At 43.7% G+C, this 23,120-nt stretch overlaps 1 protein-coding gene across 2 annotated transcripts in view; it reads right to left on the bottom strand.

Annotated features, from left to right (window-relative positions):
* Window positions 1-23,120, bottom strand: part of LOC121279235 (protein FAM135B-like) — a 454,418-nt gene that overhangs the window by 314,441 nt on the left and 116,857 nt on the right. For both annotated transcript variants that reach the window (XM_041190288.1, XM_041190289.1), the window contains exon 2: window positions 16,695-16,791. In XM_041190288.1, the coding sequence (XP_041046222.1) occupies window positions 16,695-16,771 (77 nt within the window). In that variant the 5' untranslated portion in view covers window positions 16,772-16,791. The remainder of the gene's footprint in view (window positions 1-16,694; window positions 16,792-23,120) is intronic.

Below are 23,120 nucleotides of genomic sequence, written 5' to 3' on the forward strand. Positions count from 1 at the left end.
GACTGGTTAACAAACAGGAAACAGAAGATTGTGATAATGGGTCATTTTCCGGTTGGTGAACTGCATCTAGTGGAGCACCACAGGGACCAGTGCTGGGACCTCAATTATTTAGGATTTTTATGACTGACTTGGATGAAGGGAGAAACTGTACCATAGCCAAATTTTCTGACATTACCAAGATAGACAGGAAACCAAGTTATTGGGATGATACAAAGGCCGGAAGCTTCTGTTGGCATCAGGCGTCATGGCGGGCATGATCAGACAATATGGCGAGAAGGCAAAAAATCAGTTTTGTACCCTTGTGAAACCAGTTTGCGAACGTCCACTCCAACCGTCGATGGTGGGCAGCGTTTCCTGCCGCCGCACGTTGGGAACCTAATTTCAATGCTGCAGCATCTCAATATAAGCCCTGCTCACCGGAATCATCTCCCAATGCTGGATCACCTGGGAACGTTGGCGTGATTGCACATCGACGTGTTTCACAAACATACATAAGCGACCTGAACTTCGAGGGGAACTCGGGGGTGAGTACACACAACAATGCGCAGCGCTCGCGAGCGCCACCTGTTGGACATCGAGGAAGAGGAGCCACATATTTGGGAGGATCACAAGAAAGTCACTTTTTCCCAGCTGGCTTTCAGTGCCAGGGCAAGGGCTCCAGAGTGGCTCAGGCTGGGGAGTGGGGGAGTTTGGGGGTGAGGCTGCACAGACAGGAGGAAGTACACAAACACATGCCAGAGGGATGGGAAGCAAAGCATTACAGTCTGAAGGAAACACACAACCATGCCAGGGCGGAGGGTCGGGGTATTTGAGGGAAGCAGCCATACACTTGGAAAAAGCTTATCAAAAGTGAGCATTCTTCCACTGAGACTGCTCAGCTTCAGCTCCATTGACAGGCTTGGAGTCAGGCCTCTGAAGCTTTTCTGCCCACTCAATCAACACAAAAGCATGAATGTGCCACCAAATGACCAGAACCTTTCACCCCTCGGGCACAGACTGCAAATTAATGAGCGTTTTAGGGGGCAACAGACCAATTGGACAACTGGCCAAGTTGTATAAACCCCTTGCCAAAAGTGGGCATGGCAGAGTGACTGGTGGAGGTGCTCATGGCCCCTTGCAATGTCTTTATTAAGGTTTGGACTAGTATCCATCATGGTTCCAGCTAAAAGTGAAGCCTTGCAATATGGGTTAGAATTCCTGTGCCTGAGCTGAGAGCACAGCATGCAATCCATTGGATGAAGCTGCCACCAATCCGTCAAATGGAATGGTGGGGGGTGGGTTTCAGTGGGGTTTCAGACAGCCAATGAGTGCACTACGCACTCACCATCCAAGTGGTGGCCTGCGCTCTTCTGAATGCGTGAAGGGGTCTTCAAACTTAACCGAGAGAGATTCTTGGGACACATATGCCAACCCACGCATCTCTCTCTCTGATCCTGCAAGAGAAGGACATCATGATCATGGAGATTGGTGATCAAGCGGTATGCCTCATGGCTTACACAGAGCAGAGAAGAATAAGAATGCAGCAGAGGTGCCTGGCTTGGCAAAGGGAGGAGCACCTCTCCCAAGATGAAAGGGTAGCAGGGCTGGCTGTGCATGCAATTGAAGATCCACAGTCACTGCTCGTCGGTGCCTCACTAGACCCAGGGTCTATAGTTATTCAGGGCACTTGTCATTCCTGCAGATGGCTGAGAGCAAGTGTTGCCGAAGACTACACATGTCTAGGGAATTGGTTGGCAACATATGCCACTTGCTGCAGCATTTGGTGCTAAGGGGACATGGAAGGCATCCACTGCCAGTGGCCCTGAAAATGACTCTGGTGCTCAGCTTTTGCGCCAGTGGTTCATTCCAGGGCTCCACAGGTGATCTGTAAGAGATCTCGTAAGTGTATCCAGGATGGCACAGAACTTGGTGCATTTCATCTGGGATCAGGAAAACCAGGAAGTAAGAGCAATGGGATTTACAGCGATCTCTGGTTTTCCACAGGTGCAGGGTGCCATTGACTGCACTCGCCTTGCACTTAGATCTCCGTGGCAACAAGCAGTCAACTACATCAAACGCAAGGGTTTCCACTCGCTGAATGTCCAGCTGGTGTGCGATCACCACAAATGCATCCGACAGGTCGATGCACAATTCCCAAGGTGCGTTCACAATTCTTATATTCCTAGCTGGTCTCAGATCCCTGACACCCTCCAGGGTCCAAGAAGGCTGCAGGGTTGGCTCCTTGGGGATAAAGGCTACCTGGAGAGGACGTGGCTGATGACGCCTGTGTGGCGGCCTCAGGCTACAGCAAAGCAAAGGTATAACAAGGCTCATTCTGCGACCTAAACGCTGGTGGAGCAAACAACAGGCATTTAGAAAATGAGATTCCAGTGCCTCAGCAGATCCGATGGAGCACTGCAATACAGTCCACCGAGGGTGTCACACACCATCGTCACTTGCTGCTTGCTCCACAACCTGGTGCTGCAAGGTGTGGAGCAACAGGGCTGAGGAGGAGATAGAGGAGCTGCACATCTCCTCCGATGAGGACATCGAATGGGATTACGGTGATGAGCTCCTTGAAGGCGTGGATGTCGGTGATGAGGCCATCACACTGGCCAGACGAAGCAGGCGCTCTTGAGAGGCCCTCAGAGCCGCATGATTTGTGGACGATGATGATGAGATGCAGTGAGGTCATTCCTGACATCCTCACCTTGCATCAGTGATCGTTTAACTCCTGTGTGGCTCGTGGCAATGCAGATACCCTCAGTGCTCAGGCTCCTGTCACGGAGGCGCAGCAGAGTCTCTGATAATCGTAAGATTCTTGGAGGATAATGATGACATAAAGTGAGGATACTCCATAGATCTTCACATACCCTCTGTTAATGTCTGACTCCTGTCTGGCTGAGAGCAGCTCACTTGCACTCTATGATCAGAGTTTATGGAGGCGGAGCCGTGAAACTTTAAATGTACTTCATCCTTGTCAGCCTTCAGCACCTGACCCCTTCATGAACCCACTGTCACCAGTCGCAGATGCTGGAGAGATGGGGGGCCAACCCCGCCTCAAAAGGTGCTGACCCTCCGACAGTGTGGCGTTCCCTCAGCACTGAACCTCCGAAAGTGCGGCGCTCCCTCAGCACTGACCCTCCAACAGTGCAGCGCGCCCTCAGCACTGACCCTCTGACAATGCGGCACTCCCTCAGCACTGACCCTCCGACAGTCGGCGCTCCCAAAGCACTGACCCTCCAACAGTGCGGCACTCCCTCAGCACTGACCCCCCAACAGTGCAGCTCTCCCTCAGCACTGACCCTCTGACAATGTGGCACTCCCTCAGCACTACCATCTAGAAGGACAAGGGAAGCACACACATAGGAACACCTCCAAGCTACTCGCCATCCTGGCTTGGAAATATATTGTCGTTCCTTCACTGTCGCTGGGTCAAAATCCTGGAACTCCCTCCCTAACAGCACTGTGGTTAAACCTACACCACAGGGACTGCAGTGGCTCAAGTAGCCAGCTCACCACCCCCTTCTCAAGGGCAATTGGGAATGGCAATAAGTGCTGGCCTAGCCAGCAACGCCCACATCCTGTAAATAAATTTTTTAAAAAGTGACGAGACGGGTGACTTACTGTGGAGATCATTCATCCTCTTTCAGAACTGTGTGGTTTTCCTCTTTTACAGGGCATTGGCACTGACCACCACTGCCAGCGCCTCCCATGCTAGATGGGTGACCTTGTTTGCTGGCCTTCGTCCAGAGTGGGGGTAGAGGACTTCATGGTGGGCCTCCACTACGTCCAGTAGGCACCCGAGGGAGGTGTCATTAAATTTATGGGCAGCATGCTTCCTCGCTTTGGTAGGCATAATTTTGTAGCAGCTTTCGATCCCTTAGAGAGAGAGAGAGAGCTCTGTGTAAAGTATCCTTTAAATATGGCACCCGGATAAAAGCCTGAGGTGACGGTGCTGCAAGCGAATCAGAGGCCGCTCCACCAGCAATCTGGAGTGTTTCCCTTGAATACATTATTAATGAGGCGGGACACATCAGGAATAGGATGATACGGTGCAAAAACCCGCCATTGCGGTGGGCGAGTAAAATGACTTATCTTCCACCCGCCCACTACCGCACTTTGTGCAAATCTGGGACAATTCCGCCCAAAGAGTCTGAAAAGGGATATAGATAGGTAGAGTACCATATGGAAAATGTAAGGATGTCCACATTGGCAGAAAGAATAAGAAAAGCAGAATATTGTTTAAATGGAGAGGGACTGCAAAATGTGGAGGCACAGAAGGATCTGGGTGTCCATATACATGAGTAACAAAACTCAGCATGCAGGTACAGCAAGTGATTAGGAAGGCAAACATAATGTTTGTTTTTATTGCAAGGGGGATGAAATATAAAAGCAGGGAAGTGTGGCTACAACTGTACTGGGCATTCATGAGAGCACACCTAGAGAACTGTACTTTGTACAGTTATGGCCTCCTTAAGAAGGTGTATACTTGCAGTTCAAAGCGACTTCACCATGCTGATTCCAGAATTGAAGGAATTGTCTTATGATGAAACGTTGGGCAGGTTGAACCTATACTCATAGGAGTTTAGAAGAATGAAGGGTGATTGTAATGAACCTTGTAAGATTCTGGGGGATTTTGGCAGGGTAGATTCTGAGGAGATGTTTCACCTTGAAGGGAAATCTAGAACTAAGGGGCACAGTCAAATTACGATTTTTAATCCACCGGTTTGAAACTCAATTAAACTTATAAAGAGTTTAAAAACACAGAGACTAAAGTGACTTGATCTTACAGCCCAAGATGGCTAACCCTAATTTGCATTACTATACATTCCAGATTCCAGTTCACTGGAGTGGAGTCATTCTGTCTGCAAAACCCATCAATGATAATGATTTCAAGGAGTGCGACAGTCTCGCATCTCCTGTCTCATTAGCTAGGAATCTATGGCAATCACCCAAGATATTCAACTGTTGGAGACGGCCCATTAAGAGTAATACTTTGAACCTGGCTAGAGTAGCTTCCAGACATGAGCAAATCAAGTCACCTTTGGAATACACAGACAATGACATTTTTTGAATTCCCCTGAAATGGAAGGTCACAGGACCGGCTAACACTTTGTATGTTTTGAACACATGGTTTCTCAGCAGAACTGAGGACTAGCAGCTTTAAGGAGAAGGCCTAATCCCTCCTGCCGCCTTCTTCTCACCACCTGGTAAGCTCCATTGTCTGTTTGCTGACAGTGATCCTCCAGGGAAGCATTGCTGCAGACAGAGATTTCTTAAAAAAGAATCCAACCCAGCACCACCATCTCCCAAAGAACAACCAACTCAGTCATCTACATCTTTAAATCAGAAGCATCGAGACCATCGAATCACCAAACTATAGACTGCACACTCTTTCTCCTTTTTATCCTTCCCCACTCTGTAATCTGCATTTGTGTGTGTGAACTGTGAGTGTGTGTGCGCGTGTATAGGTGCACGTGTTTGTGTGTGCCTGTGCGCATGTATGTGCGAAAATCGTTGCGGAGTTTATCATTTTACTTGGATCGGGTTGAGTAGAATAAAGTTAACCTCTTTCTTTGATAAACTCAAGAAAAGCTGTCCTATTTGTTCTTTTATATCAGAGCACATAAACAGTACTCAAAGAATTGGCAACTATATCCTTTTCAAAAACAAAACCGTTGCTCTCAAACGAGGGGAGGGAAAAGAGGAGAACCATTCAACCCCCTCCACACCTGTTCTTTACAGGGGGATCTCACACTTAAGGAAGAGATGAAGAGGCATTCCTTCTCTCAGAAGGTTATTAGTCTTTGAAATTCTCTTCTCCAGCAAGCAGTAAATATATCTGAGACTGAGTTAGACAGATTTTTGGTCTACAAGAAAGTCAAGGATCAAGGAAGGCTAGAGGAAAGTGGAGTTAAGGCCCCAATCAGATCAGCCATGATCTAACTGAATAGCAGAGCAGGCTCCAGGGCCCGAATGGCTTACTCATGCTCCATTTTTCTTGTGATCTTATTATGATCAAGTCACCCACCCACTAATGCTGGTTACAGAGAAAGGGAGAAACGAGGCTGCATAGGGATTTGAAGATTGCTGAAATCTGTTATCAGGGATGGAGTGACTGGGCATTTGGACAAGTAGGAGCTGATCAAAGGAAAAGGTCAGCGTGGATTCGGGGTGAGTACATCATATGTGACTCATATAGTTGAAAATTTTGACACAAACATGGTATCCAGATTATCATGTATGGATCTTTTAAAAATGCATTCATGGGATGTGGACATCACTGGCTAGGCCAGCATTTATTGACCATCCCTAAGTATATGAGAACATAAGAAATAGGAACAGGAGTAGACCATTTGGCCCCGCGAGCCTTCGCCGCCATTCAATAAGGTTATGGCTGATCTTCTTATGTTTCGATTTCCACGTTCCCATCTAACCCCAATAACCTTCGATTCCCTTGCCTAAGAAGAATCTATCTACCTCGGCCTTAAAAATATCCAATGGCCCCGCCTCCACCAACTCTGAGAATTCCAAAGACGCACAACCTTCTGAGAGATAAAAATTCTCCTCATCTCTGTCTTAAAAGGACATCCCATAATTTTAAAACAGTGCCCCCTAGTGCTGGACTCACCCACAAGAGGAAACATCCTTTTGATGTCCACTTTGTCAAGGCCGTTCAGGATCTTGTACACTTCAATCAAATCACCCCTCACTCTTCTAAACTCCAGTGGAAACAAGCCCAGTCTGGCCAACCTTTCCTCATAAGACAACCCACTCATTTCAGATATCAATCCAGTAAACCTCCTTTGAACCTCCTCCAATGCCTTTACATCCTTCCTTAAATAAGGCGACCAAAACTGCAGACAGTATTTGAGGTGCAGTCTCCCTAATGCCCTGAAGCATAACTGAAGCACAACATTCTTACTTTTATGTTTAATCCCTCTCGTAATAAAGGATAGCATTCAATTAGCCTTCTAAATTACTTGCTGTACCTGCATTCTAACTTTTTGTGACACGTGCCAGAATACCTAGATCCCTCTGTACCTCAGAATTATGCAGCAGTTCTCCATTTAAGAAGTACTTTGCTTTTTTGTTCTTCCTGCCAAAGTGAACAACTTCACATTTTCCCACATTAAACTCCATTTGCCAGATCTTTGCCCACTCACTCAACCTATCTATATCCATCTGCAACCTCCTCATGCCCTCTTCACAACATACTTACCTACCTAGCTTTGTGTCATCTGCAAATTTAGCTATTATGTCTTCACTCCCCTAATCTAAGTCATTAATGTAAATCATAAGAAGTTGAGGCTCCAGGCCCCTCTGGGACTCTACTCGTCACATCCTGCCAAACAGAAAAATACCCATTTATGCATACTGTTTTCTGCCTGCCAGCCAATCTTCTATCCATGATAATATGTTACTCCCTACACCATGCGCTTTTATTTTCCGTAATAATCTTTGATGTGGCACCTTATGAAATGCCTTCTGGAAATCCAAGTACAGGAGGTCAGCAGGTTCCCCATTATCCACTGTGCATGTTACTCCTTCAAAAAACTCCAATAAGTTGGTTAAACATGATTTTCCTTTCACAAAACCTTGCTGACTCTTCTTTATCATCTGAGCTCTTCTAAGTGCCCAGCTATAACCTCCTTAATGATTGATTCTAATAACTTCCCCACGACAAACATCAAGCTAACTGGCCTATAGTTTCCTGTTTTATGCCTCTCTCCCTTCTTGAATAGAAGGGTTATATTTGCAACTTTCCAGTCTGATGGAACCTTTCCAGAATCTAGCGAATTTTATAAATTTAACACCCGCGCATCGACTACTTCATTAGCCACCTCCTAATGTTGAGACACTCAAAACTATGGAAGAGCAAATGGATTCAAGTGTCTAGATACACAGATCACTAAAATGCAATGCACAGGGTACTAAATTAAATCTAAAGGCCACTGGAACGTTGATCTTTATCTCAGGGGGGCTAGAATGCAAAGAACAGACAGCTGTTTCAGTTTAACAGAATGGTGGCCATTTTTATTATTGACCAACATAGATGAAGGGCTAAAATCTTTCATTTAGACCAGTAGCAAGCTTAAAAATCATCCATGATATGAAGACATAAATCTAGACCCGAAGCCAAATTTAGAGTAAAATCTGTAGCAAGGGAAAGCTAGAGGACATTCATACTATCAGGTGAATATGAGCGCAAAACAGTTTTGGCTTTGCACAAACGCAGGACTTCAGTATGTGAATTGGGCATCCAAGTCAAAATTGATTCTTACCTGAAGCAAAGTGAGGTTAATTAATCTGGGAATCTCACTCATTATTCCATTGCCAGTCAGCCCCTGATTCCAGATTCAGGTTGAGTTTACACTGTAATTGCAGTATTGATACAAAACTAAAGGGATTTGCACCAATGCTGTAGCTGTGCACCTCCAGGAACTTGCAGTTTTGAATTCCTGGGAAAAGAGACTCAGTGTTGAGTCTAGATTTCAGCATAACAAGGATCAAAGTCATATGGGAAGGCATGAATAATAAAATAGGAGTTTATGACTACAAAATTCATAAAGCATCAAGTCTCTATAGCCTACAGCACAATACATATTCTGCCAAGATAGAATAATGGTATTCAAATACATTTATTGATGTGCTTCAAGTGTTCAAACAAACACTTTTTGATGTATTGCATTTTTTAAAAATCAATTAGACTTTATCATGTCACATGAAAAATCTTAACCAAATAAAATATGACCACTTACAACTCACTGGACATAAGATTGTGTGACTCACAATCTAGAACACAACTTCCAAGCCTGAAGCCTCACTGAGTATTGAACTATAGCAATGCTGCCTTAGTGTCAAATTGATCACCTGCAAGCTAATGAACATTGAATCAAAAACAGGAACTCAGCAAATTTAATGTCAACAAAGCAGCAGCAACGAAGAAAATAATGGTGCTAAAGAATGGCAAATCCCCAGGATCAAATAGTTTCTATTCCTGGGTTTTAAAGCAAGTAAATGAAGCAGATGGTCTGACTAAAGCCTACCAAAGTTCTCTCAATTCAGGAGCCATTCCTTTAGACTGGAACATTGTGCATGTTACTCCTATATTTAAGAAAGGTGAGAAACTAGGAAATTATAGACCTAACATCTGTTGATAAAAATTAGTAGAATCGATTATTAAGGATAGAGTGAAAGAACACCTTTAAAATTCCGAGCTGATGAGAGGAAGCCAACATGGATTTGTAAAGGGTGGGTCATGCTTGACAAAGCTGATTGAGATTTTTAAAGAGGTCACTAAAGTAGTGGGCAGCAACATGTCAATGTATTTTCTGTAGGTCGACTTCCAGAAGGCATTTGAGAAAGTTGTTCATACAAAGCTGATAGCTAAAATTGCAGCTCATGGAACTGAAGAAAAGTTGTTGACCTGAACTTGGCTGAGTGACAGGAGACAGAGGCCAGAATGTTGCCGATGGCGTGCGGGAGTGGTCCCGACACGCAAAATGACGCAAGATGACATCGAGCGTGCGTCCCGACCTCATCGCGCATCATTTCGATATTGCGTTTGGTGGGTGCATGCCGGAGGTGGCTGCATGCCCACCAAACTGTCAAAGGCCTATTAAGACCATTAAGAAAGTCAATGTCATTAACAACGCTGCCCGTCCAACCTTAAGGTTGGCGGGCAAGTGAAGAGCCCAAGCAGCCTTTGCGTTTTCCAGGAAATCTCATCCACAGGCGGGATGAGGTTGCCTGAAGGTTTTATAAAATTAATAAATAAATTTGGTGAACTCGACAAACATGTCCCAGCTCATGTGGCACTGTCACATGAGGGGACATGTTTAAATAATTTTTCACTTGAATTTTTAAAAACTTTTATTGCCCATTCAATTTCCCTGAGGCACGCGTTACGTTTAATAGGCCCGCCCACGTAAAATGGCGGCACGCAGCCGATCGCGGGCAGCAATCAACTTCACACCCACCCCCCGCCCGCTCCCATTCAGCCTGCCCAACATAGGTAAGATTCAGCCCAGAGAATCAGGATAATGGCAAAGATTGACAGAATGTATCCTGCAAGAATACGTGCTGAGGTTTCAACTATTCACCGTATTTATTAACTAATTAAATGGTGGAATAGAAAGCAATATATCCAAATTTGCCAAGGATACAAGATAGGTGACATTGTAAGCAGAGTTGGTGGAAGCATAAAATTATAAATAGATATTAATAGATTAAGTGAATGGGCAAAACTGTTGCAAATAGATTTCAATCTAGGCAAAAGTGAGGTCATCCAACTTTGGACCTAAAAATAAAAGGACAGGGTACTTTCAAAATTGTTGAAAAGACAAAATTAGTGGAGGTCAATAGAGACTTAGGCGATGATGTACATAGATCATTAAAATGCTATGAACATTTGCAGAAAATAGTCAAAAAGGTTAATGGAATGCTGGCCTTTATATCTAGAGCAGGCAAAAATACAATAGGTGGGTGGGGGGAGTTGCAGATGCAACAGCTGTACAAAGCCCTGGTTAGGCTACAGCTGGAGCACAGTAAGCAAATTTGGACATCACTCCTTATAAATGATAAATTGGTCTTGGAGGGACTACAGGAAAGATATACTGGAGTTATATCTCAACTCGAAGCATTACACTATGAGAAGAGATTACAACTAGGATTACATTCCTGGAATTTAGAGGGCTCAGGGGCAAATCAATTGAAATTTTCAAGATATGAAGAGGATAAAATAAGTAGTGAGAAAAACTATGTCCTTTGGCTGGTAAGCTTAGGACCGGAAAGCAAAGTCTAAAAATTAGAGCCAGACATTTCAGTAGTGAAATCAAGAAACACATCTAAACGCAAAGGACGGTACTCATCTGGAACTATCTCCCGCAAATAGCAAATAATAGAAAATTAATTGTTCATTTCAAATCTGAGATTGATAAAGGCATAGATTACAAAAGTAGGGGGGTCATGTTGGAGTTGTATAGAAACTTGGTGAGGCCACAGCTGGAGTACTGTGTGCAGTTCTGGTCGTCACATTATAGGAAGGATGTGATTGCACTAGAGGGGGTGCAGAGGAGATTCACCAAGATTCACCTGGGATAAAACATTTAAGTTATGAAGGGAGGTTGAATAGACTTGTAAAAACAAAAAAACTGCGGATGCTGGAAATCCAAAACAAAAACAGAATTACCTGGAAAAACTCAGCAGGTCTGGCAGCATCGGCGGAGAAGAAAAGAGTTGACGTTTCGATTCCTTATGACCCTTCGACAGAACTGTCGAAGGGTCATGAGGACTCGAAACGTCAACTCTTTTCTTCTCCGCCAATGCTGCCAGACCTGCTGAGTTTTTCCAGGTAATTCTGTTTTTGTTTTGAATAGACTTGTGTTGTTTTTGTCGGAGCAGAGAAGACTGAAGGGCAACCTGATTGAGGTGTACAAGATTATAAGGGGCATGGACAGGGTGGATAGGGAGCAGCTGTTCTCCTTAGTTGAAGGGTCAGTCACGAGGGGACATAAGTTCAAGGCGAGGGGCAGGAGGTTTAGGGGGGAATGTGAGGAAAAACTTTTTTACCCAGAGGGTGGTGACGGTCTGGAATGCACTGCCTGGGAGGGTGGTGGAGGCGGGTTGCCTCACATCCTTTAAAAAGTACCTGGATGAGCACTTGGCATATCATAACATTCAAGGCTATGGGCCAAGTGCTGGTAAATGGGATTAGGTAGGTAGGTCAGGTGTTTCTCATGTGTTGGTGCGGACTCGATAGGCCAAAGGGCCTCTTCTGCACTGTGATTCTGTGATTCTTAACCAAAAATATTAGGAGATATGGGGAAAATGAGGTTAAATAGAAGAGTAAGGTCAAAGATTGGCTATGATCTCATTGAATCATGTAACAGGCTCCAGGGGCTAAAAGGCCTGTTCCTATGGGCAAAATTTTTAGCTCGGCAGGCGAGCGTGTCCCCAACTCTCTCTTGCATAAAATGACGTGCGATGAGGTCAGGTGAGTGTCCCGACATTTTGTTCAGTGGGCACAGGCCAGAGACGGCAGCACACCCGCTGACAATTAAAAGGCCTGTTAAGTCCATTAAATTATTAACTAAGTTGAATTTTTCGCTGTCTGTCCAACCTTACAGTTGGCGGCCAGGTGTAAATGTCAAGTGGCCTTTGCACTTTTTAGGAAACCTCATCCACGGGCGGGATGATATGAGATTTCCTAAAGCAAATAAAAATAAAATAGAAATTTTAAAACTTAATTAATAACATGTCCCTGCTCATGCAACAGAGTCACATGAGGTGACATGTTTCATTACATTTTTGTTTATTTTTTAATAATTCTTCATCTCCCTGAGGTAGCTCTGTGCTTCAGGGAGATTATGAAGCACACACTTGCGCGCATGCGTGAAGGTTGTGCTTGCCCTCCTCCACCCGCCCACACAGGCAGCACTGAGCACTGCCACTTGTGTTTCACTTTGGGCAGGCGATCATGGGCGACAGTCAGCTTCCCGACTGCCCCTGCCCGTCCCAGCCGAGCCTGCCCGTCATGGGTGAAATTCTGTCCTACGTTCCTAAATTTTAGCAACAACAGTCTAGAAATTACCAATAGGATTTTAGCAGATAAATGATCAATGTGTTCATAAGTTCTGACTGCTAGTTTAATGCAAGCGTTATAACCCATTTATTTTAAATTGGTTAATATCTCCACTGAAGTAGTGGATAGATATATGTCATACAAACACATCATGCAACATTGGGATGAGTAATTCAGGCACAATCCAATTTCTAAGCCAAGTGTTTTCTCTTTCATTTAGGATTTTATTAATGATGGGGGTGGGGAAAGAAATTAAATATATCATATATATAATATAATCCCATGCTCACATTCTGTTAAGCAGAGGTATAAGAACATCAGAAAGAATGAAATGAGGAAAGAACATTTGTCTCAACGAATGTTCTCCCTCTACAACAACGTAATCTACTTCGCAGGCTCTCTGGCACATTTAAATTCATGAAGGTAAATTCGAAATAAGCATTTCCCAAGATAAATTAAGCAAATCTCAATAACATGAATCCATTGCCACATTTCTACCATTAAGTTTTGCCTGGCTGCCCTCAGGCAACCACGAGCATACGACCCTACGAGTTAGGAGCAGGGGTAGGCCACTCAGCCCTCCAAGCCTGCTCCTCCATCCAATATGATCACGACTGATCTGACTGTAACCTTCCGCCTATCCCTGTTAAACTCTTACCCCCTTGTTTATCAAGAATCTATCTACCTCTTGATAGACATTCAAAGACTCTGCTTCCATTGCCTTTTGAGAAAGGGAGTTCCAAAGTCTCACAACCCTCAAGAGAAAAAAATTCTTCTTATCTCTGTCTTAATGGGCAACCCCTTATTTTTAAACAGAGACACCTAGTTCTAGATTCTCCCAAGAGAGGAAACATCCTCTCCACACCCACCCTGTCAAGACCCCCCAGGGCCTGATATGTTTCAATCAAGTCACTTCTTTCTCTTTGAAACTCCAATGGACACAAGTCTAGCCCATCCAATCTTTCCTCATAAGACAACCTGCCCATTCCTGGTATTAGTTTAGTAAACCTTCTCTGGACTGCACCTAATGCATTTACATCCTTCCTTAAATAAGCAGACCAATACTGTGCACAGAACTCAAGATGTGGTCTCATCAGTGTCCTGTTCAACTGAAGCATAACCTCCATACTTCTGTATTCAATCCCCCTCACAATAAATTATAACATTATATTAACTTTCCTAATTACTTGCTGTACCTGCATACTAGCCTTTCATGATTTATGCACTAGGGATTCAGATCCCTTTGAATCTCAGAGCTCTGCAATCTCTCACCACTTAGATAATATGCTTCTTTTTTTAATCTTTCAGCCAAAATAGGCAACTTTACATTTGCCCACATTATACTCCACTTGCCAGGTCTTTGCCTACTCACTTAGCCTATCTATATCCCTTTGTAGCCTCCTTATGGCCTCCCCACAACTTAGTTTCTTACCTATCTTTGTATCATCAGCAAATTTAGCAATCATGTTTTCTGTCCCTTCATCAAAGTCATTTACATAAATTGTAAACAGTTGAGACCCCAGCACTGATCCCTATGGCACAGCACACGTTACATCCGTCAACCAGAAAAAGACCCATCTATGGCCACCCTCAGTTTCCTGTTAGCTGGCCAATCTTCTATCCACGCCAATATGTTACCCTCCCTAAACATGGGATTTTATTTTCCACAATAACCTTTGATGTGGCACCTTATGTTATGCTTCTGGAAATCTAAATACAGTACATCCACCAGTTCCCCTTTATTCACAGCACATATGACTCCTTTGAAAAACGCCAATAAATTGGTTAACGCCATGAGAGATTCCAACTGAAAAGCCATCGAACCAGCTTAATTAAAGGGTTATTTCTTCAATTTATCCATAACACTGGCAACAATGCATTTATTTTTCAACCCTTGTTGTCTTTGATGATGTTTTTGTTGGTCATTGGCTTTTCAGGTCACTTCAGAGGACATTCAGCCTGAGTGCCAACACCTCCAACCCCTCACATCTAGCTAGCAACTAAGTGGTATAGACTCAAGACTGCTACAGAGCAACCCAGCAAGAAGTGGCACATTCCCTTCTCTTAAAGACAATAGCAATGTAGACATGTGTGTATGGCAACCAAACAGTTTTCAGGTTGTTTTTTTAATTGCTGGCCTTAGCATCATTTGTCAACAATGTATGGTTTCACAGAAAAAGAATGGCCACTTGATGAAGGTACTGGATAGTGTTGTTGAGCAGGGAATGAAATTGACCAGACCAAAAGAATTGTGAAAATGTCTAAACATCCCTTCTCACTGTACCAACAGTTCAGCAACCCAACACTGCTACACCATTCAAGCATTTCTATCTCTATTTGGCTTCCTTCCAGAATTAAATGCTGATGTGAGCAGCAATTGAATTGGGGAAGCGGGAGGGAAAAGAAGCATGATCTACCTGATAGCTAGTGACAGATACATTCATTATTGTCATCATGCTCTCTCTCTCCTTATCCCAGCATTAAATCACATGGGTATACAGGAGGTCCTCATGTTAAATATAAATAAAGAAAATTTATCAGCAACGGTAGACACTCTGTAAGAATAGAATGATGAAGATACAATTCTACGCATTTAGAACTATATTCCTAATATTAATTGTGGTTCATCCACTACGCCTTTATCTTTGCTGACAGCTGCCATTTTCCATGTCAAATACTCCACACTCAATAACAGGTCAGCATTTCCCTTTAACATTACTTTTGGTGAAGTCGCGGATGGCGCTGGAGTATTTTTTGAGGTTGCTAGAGAAAGAAGGTTTATCCTTAATCAGATGAAGGAATTAGTTCTGAGAACTTTCCCCTACTGACACTCAGGGCCTGATTTTAACTCTGTCTACGTGACTGCATTTTGAGTGAGTTAAAATGTCATCCTCAGTTTAAGCATAAACCGCCCACCCCTCCATGGACTAAATACAAGTAAACACCTAGGCTACTTCAACAACACACCTTAAGCACAATCTCAGAAGAACATGGGTTCATAAGCTGCTTGAATTTGGTACCACTGGGCCAGCATCTTTAATGGTTTCTCAAAGCTACAGTGAATCCAATTTGGAACCGGTCTTTCAGGGCTTGGTCAATTTTCCGTTTAGTAATCCAAGGCATTGAGTTCTACTGTGCCACTGTACCACCATTCTGAATGAGATCAACTACTACAAACCTGGAACTCTTTTCTGCATGTGTGACACTATATACACTGAGTTAGCCATTGTCGGGGGCTGGTGATCAGGTAACAGCAATTTAACAATGTGTTCAAATCAGTACTGGTTTTAAACATTATCAAAAGGCAGTTTCCATTTTCATGAATTTTACAGTCAAAAGCCAGTTATGGAAACTCGGCCATTCATAATCTTCAACTACTTGAGTATTCACCAGATGAACTCAATGAGCCATCAAGGAGCTGCTGACAATACAGGACACCAGAAATATCATGGCACAGACAACAGGGTAAGGGTGTTCCTTCTAATAATTGAAAACATCTAATGAGGTTCAGCCATTAAAATACAAATGGTCATACCACAGATTATTAGAATTTGTTCTTCACTTATACAATTTACCAGGTCGTGGATCAAGGTTACACCAGCCATTTTTTATACTATAGGCCACACTGTCAGGAACAGTTTGGCTGATGGTAACCAAATGGACAGGGAAGAAACCACAACCATTACAAAATATGGTGTTATAAATATATTTAATGCTTTTTTTGCTACGAACAGTCCTACAGAACCTTAATAAAGCTTTCAATTTGGTTGTAATGGGAAAATCTGATTCACTTAACTTTGTGGTTGCATTCCTGAAAAGTGCAACTTTAAATGAAACATTGTTAAGTGAGGAATTTGCACAATACCCATTTTGGATCACAAGGGGATCCTACCGTTACACCTGTGGCTTATGGCATTGTATTATTAGACAATGAGTAATAAGGGTACACTTCTGAATGCAAGAACACTTGTGGAGAAGGCCAGCATCATTGAACTCCAAAACATGTACTAGCATTACATACTAACAGTATACTCTGCATCCAGATGTTTGTTTGATGTGCCTTGCTAATGGCAAATAACACAAAACTATTATAAACATGGAAATGCCATATTTAAAAGGGTCTCACCCTCGCTGAAAGAGGTCAACATTGTAGAACTTGTGCAGTTCGACTGAAAATTCAACAGTTCCTTGTACTTCAGACATGATCTGTCCCAGTGCATCACCTGGAAGCAAAGAAACCAAAGAGCAAGTTACGTCACAACCGGGATTTGTTTCAGTAACGTTAGAAAATGCTGCACTTAAAAAAATGAAGACATTTCTTGTATCACTGTGAGAATGGTGTATTGTGCACTGTGAGGAATATTTTTTAGTATATTTTTGGGGACTATTGTGTTATTCTGTAAAGAAGGGTGTGTTTGTGTGCATGTAAGATTTAATTAAGCTGGGCAAGAGATTGAGAGGAATGAAAAGGATATGGAGTATTAAGTTTGAGGTACAAGTAAATAGGTTAGGTCTAACATTTGCATTTTTAGATAAGTTGAGAGCTTGTTTGAATATCAAAGGGTAGGCAGAGGTACAAAGAAACATGTTTGCATCTTGCAGGAGTTCCATAGGCAAATAGTAGTGGGGATATTATATTTTATTGACCCAAAAGGAAAGACAAGGTAGAGATATAAAATATTTTATATTTGGAAGGATTTGAGTTTTAATGAGGTGCGAGAACAATGGAACTGGAGATGAAAGGGAAAAAAGAGGTATTTTAGAGTTACTGTTGATAGCTGGAGTAGCTGTTGAACTGGAGCCATAGAGATAGGTGGAGCTGTTCAAGCTGTTGAGCTATACCTGGAGCTCTGGGCTGGGAGAGGATGCCGTTTGAACCAGCCATCCAGTCATGCCAGAAAAGTCTTGGGCTGCAATAGGCAGTTTTATTCCAAAGTGGATTCCACCACAAATTGGAAAGGGGTAGAGGTCATGTGGTATGCCTTTATTAAAGCTACAGCAGTTTGCCTTGGCTAATCTTATTGGATTCCATAGTTAAACGTCTATAAGGGAGTATTGCTTTGAAGGTGTTTACTTGAGGGTTTGACCAAGTAGAGAGTTTTTTGTAGGGGAAATCTTTTGTAAGACTAACCTTAATTCTGTAACTGTAATCTTTTGTGCTTAAGTTTTCTTTTGTTTTTGCAAATAAAACTTTTACTTTAAATTTTTAAAATTCCATAAGTGTTACTGGAGTTCTTACTGCTGAAATCGGTACTTCATCTTCCTGTCTTTAGAATACAAAAATAATGGGTATGACCCGTAAGCCAAGTTTCCCTCTGGGATTTTGTTTGTGCCACAATTAACAACGGCTGTGGTCATAACAATCACCCTGTTCTATTTTATCACTATAATCCTATCTTTGTTGTTTCACTATTCTTTGCTCAGAACACACTATGTTCTCTTATTAAAAATATTCATTCTCCCATTGCATCTAAGCACTGCCTATGTAAACCCTGTCCCTAATACATTAGTTAAGAACCCCTACTCTTTTTATCTCTCAAAGCAATGACTCACAGTAGGGTAAAGTTGCATGGGAACCAGTAGCCTTCCTGTCTGTCAAAGAAGTAGCCATTCTTCATGTGTGAGGCCAGATGGTGGGGATCAACAAAATATATTCTACAATAGGAGGCTTTGTGATGTAGCAAGCTCTCAATCAATGCTAAATACAAGTACTTTCTAATGTGGATTGTTGATCAGGAGCCTGGTTGATTTTCCACATTCCCTTTGCTTGCCCAAGGGAGCAATATGCATCAGGCATATTTTTTATTTTGGGCATGGAATAGCTAATTCAGCACAGACTCAGATCATAACTAATTATCATTCTTCTGGCTCTGTGTGTCAACGGAAGGTGCATTTCCTAACTCAGGCGGTGGTACTTTTAATTAAATTACTTCAACACACATGATATAAACTACACTGATCCAACATTTGTAAGGACTTCCACTGGTATTTCAGACATATCCCTTTTTTGACAGAACACAAAAACACAAGTTGCACATCGGATTCTGCAATTAATTTCTGATTATATGTCAAGAAAGAAAACTAAATAGACAATTTTATCATGCCATTATCAGGAAGCAGTTTTCAATTGCCTGCTATTAGAAATTGTAATTGTAACTACATAATTAATATAAAACTATACATGATAAGATGTTCTGTGACACAGACGGTCACACTGGATGCAACTTTGAATGGACCCCTTGGAACATAAGCACACTCCTTCAGGTGACCATTGCAAGGCAGTGCCAAAACAGACACTTCTACTTTTTCACAACCCGAGGACAATCTGTTTGAAGGCATAATGTACACTTGCAGCTCACTGCAATTATTAAAATGAGTCACAAATCCCAGTTTCAAGCGAGGCTTAGGCATCTAGTTTCTGGCATGATTATACTTCATCTGAAAATGAATTTTATTCAGATTCTAAGCCAGCACCACAGAGTTACCAGCTCAAGTCGGAGGCATCCCTGCAGGTTTCAATATGTGACATCCTGACCACATAACATCTGATCATGCAATGTCTGATCACATGCTATTTGGTCCTGAGCCCTCTACAAATGTTACTGCATCAGAGAAGTTGGGTCACCTGGAGCTGATTATCTTTACTTGTGTTTTTGCGCAGGTAGTTCGGAGAACCAGAAGACCACTAACAAGCAGGTGAAGAAGGGAACCAAGCATGAGGGAGGGATTCGCAATGGGAACTTTGGGGTTTCACCAATAGCAAAGAGTAACCTACTAAAAGTGAACCTATAACTAACAGCAGCACTCATAAAACTCAGATTTTTCTCATAACCAATAGTGAATGCAATAACTGACTCAGTCTATATATAATTTGCAGTGATACATTAACATCCCAATATTCTATGTGTAACAAGTAGAAATCCTTTAACTTACTGATACTCACCCTACTGTATAAGGTCTGGTCAGTCTCCAGGTTTCACTCATCTTTTTACTGCTGCTCCTCCAGTGGTGCTGTTCCCATTCACCACATTGCTGCTGCTCTCAGCTCCTCAGAAAATATTGTTTTCACATTCAACGCACTCTCCCTCTTCCCCATACCAGCCCACCACCCGCCCCACTCAAGTCGCAAGCCTCCTGATTCCCAGTCTCCTTCTATTCCTCCCCAGCCACTCCCAATCCCATTTGCTTCCCCCGACCTTCCTCCCCCACCCCCATGTCCATCCGAGTGCCCACTTTATAGTCTCCCTCTCTCACACCAATCCATTCCGCAGCTTACAGCCTACTTTTCTCCAAGAATCACAACTGAGCTCCAGCCACACATTCCCAGGGGCCCCAACTCCTGAGGCCCCCATGCCTCACAACAAATGTAACCTAATGAAATGTACCACTTATCATTGGCGATAAAAAAAAATCACGCAGCAAAAAGAAATCATTTTTGTGCCTGTGGCATTACATTCAAAAAATGTACATTTAATTTGAAACCCTGGCATGTGAAGCTCCAAGAAGTAAACCAATGGAACAAAAATAAACTAAATAACAAATGAACTAATTAAATTGACAGCCCCTTAAAGGGGCACTGTTAAAAAAATAGACAAAACTTTAAAGGAAACTTAACTAATCAAATTAAAATGTTGCTTTGGGAGATGATGATGCTCTCCAGCCTCAGCGGTGCCCATCGGTCACAGAGGGCCTCAAAGGAACCGGCAGACGCTGCATGCTCCCTCTCTAAGGACACCCGGGCGTGAACGGAGCCGCGGAAGAGGGGCAGGCAGTTGGGCCAGATGACCCCTCAACCACCCGCTGCCTGGGCAAGCTCACAAGGATGTCCTGCTCCCTCCCCACCCCCCTCCGCACTGGGTGGCCAAAGATCAGGACCATGGGGCTGAAGTGCTGCCAACATTTGAGGAGCAACCCCTTCAGATAATCAAAAAGGGGCTGCAACCTCACACAATCTGTGTACACATAGAACACGGACTCCTTCAGGCTGCAGAAAATACAGACGGCCTGGGAGTCTGTGAATCATCTTAATCTACGGTTGTACGGGACTACTGCATACAATGCCTCTCACACCAAATCCTCGACGGTAAAGGGAGGACTCCCATGTAGAGAACCCACCATCTCTGATGGCAGAACACCACACCGTGTCCGGATGGGTGACGAGGGGGAGGAAGTGAAGGGTGTTCAGCAGCAGCCCATACAGGAAACCCATCCATGTAGAACGGAAATTCACGGAGGGAATTTCTGCAAGGTGGCTGAAGTTGTGAGGCCGAGGTTCCTGAGGGGGGTTTTGGGACCTGGGATCCATGACTTTATAAGGCACAGTGCACCTGTGTGAAACTAATTAAATACTGAGTGATTAATTTCAAATAAGCACGGGTGCTTCAAACTGCTTACAGCCTGTTCTCTTCCAGCAACTCCACCATGTGCTATAACTGGTCCCAGTTTCTGCACAGCATACGGAGGCAGCAGCACCCTCCAAATCAAACTTCCAGAAGTGCGGCAAGTAGGCGTAGCAGAGGGGATGCGAACAGCTGCTGGTGGCAAAGCCATCTAAAGGTCAACCCTGCAGCCTTTGAACCATTGTCTGAATACAATTAGGTGCATATAATATAGGTAATCTCCGAACAACTTTACCCCACCCATTTACTAGCTGCCAGCCACGGTGTGCAAGGGATAAAATGCTGGCTTTGTGACCCTCTCGCCCACAACACCTCCAAAAATGACCACTCTCTCAGTACTGCATTGAAGCGTCATCTTAGGTGCTCTGAAGTCTTGCAGTGGGACTTGAACCATAATCATTGGACTCCTCTGGGAGAGCACAAGTCTACCACACTCAGACTTGCAAATTTCAATTGGCCATTCCGTGGTCATTTGGGGGAAGATAACTTCAGATGTCCACTCCCCTTTCTGTGATGCAGTGCTAACTAATTTCACTCCTACCTCTACTTGTAAGATCATGCTCCATTGTTCACAGACAATTGGCTAGTGAACTAAAGATCATGTGAATCATACAGCAGGACTATCCTGAAGGTTTCTGAGCCCTGCCATCAGGCTTGAATGGCAGTCAGAAGCCAGTACCATGTAGTAAACAGTCCCTCAGCTATGATCCCCCCCAGAACGGTCAATTAATGGCCGGAGGGTAGGCTCACCATTTATTCAGTAGGATCTGTGGGCTTTCGAAGCTGGAGGGCCAGAGGCTGCGATGCAGGTAGGTACGTAAAGGAGAGAATACTTCAAAATTAAAAATGGCTTTTGCAGCTAGGCCACCACCAGGGAGAGGGCTCTTGCCCACATGGTGGCCTGTGACTGCTGGCGTTGCATCCAGGCAGGGCCTCCAAGCCTGCCAACAACTCCAACCTCCAAGTCTAACATCGGAAGGCTTCCTCCAAACTGCTACACCAATTGGAAAGTTTCAGTCAGCCTCCTATGATTGGCCTTTAAGAGCCCTCCACGTCTGGGCCAGTAGCCCTGCCAGCCCCCATACCACATCAGCCAAAATGACCCGAGGGATGGTTGGAGCCAGGGAACCAGCACATAGGCTGGTGGTACTACTTTTAGCGCCCACCCATCCTCCCGGCCATGGCTGGGGTTAAAGATATAGTCTATAATCATTAAGGCATAAAGGAGGTCATTCAGTCCATAGAATCCATGCTGGCTCTCTACAGAGCAATCCAGTCAGTCCCATTCCCCCCGCTCACTCCTTGTAGCCCTGCAAGTTAACTTCCCTCCAGTGTCTATCCAGTTTCCTTTTGATATCATTGATCATCTCTGCTTCCTCCGCCCCCATAGGCGGGTCCCAGGTCACTACCATTCATGGCATAAAAAGTTCTTTCTCATATCCCCACTGCATTTCTCGCTCAAAACCTTAAATATGTGTCCCCTGGTCCTGGTAGCATCAGCTAATGGGAACAGCTTTTCTCCAACTATCTCATCAAGACCCGTTATGATTTTGTACATCTCTATCAAATCTCCTTTGCCCCAAGGAGAAGAACCCTAGTTTCTCTCACCTAACTTACGGGCAGGGGAGAGAGGCAAACTGAATTCCTTCATTTTTCTCGTTGTCTGTCTACAAGCAGAGGCATCTGAATTTTTGAAATAGGTTGTGGCATGTTTCCCCAAACTCTCTGTTTGTCAAGTTAATTTTAAAGCGACTTGCAGCAAAATCCTTTTAGGGTTAAATCAGAAGCATTGTTTATTCATACATACAAACACAGGGGACGGTTGTCGCAAACACATATACCCACACAAGCACAAAAGGAAACAGAAAAGGGTTTTACAACTAGGAATAACTTAAAACCAAAAATAACCAAAGATATAGATATTAATTCACATGAATGTCAGAGTCCAGAGAGGGTTCCTTCACATAGGAGTTACAGTTCAGGCAGGTTCAGCTAGCTGAAAACAGGGACTGTCAATTTCCTTCAAAGTTGGTGATGACGCAGCAAGATGAGGTTGGTATACAGAGACATGGGGCAGGATTTTATCGTCGGTGAACGGGGGCGGGATCCACTCGCCGACGTGTAAAACGACACGCGGTGACATCAGGCGGAAC

Source organism: Carcharodon carcharias, chromosome 6 (genome assembly GCF_017639515.1).
Source record: "Carcharodon carcharias isolate sCarCar2 chromosome 6, sCarCar2.pri, whole genome shotgun sequence".
NCBI lineage: Eukaryota > Metazoa > Chordata > Chondrichthyes > Lamniformes > Lamnidae > Carcharodon > Carcharodon carcharias.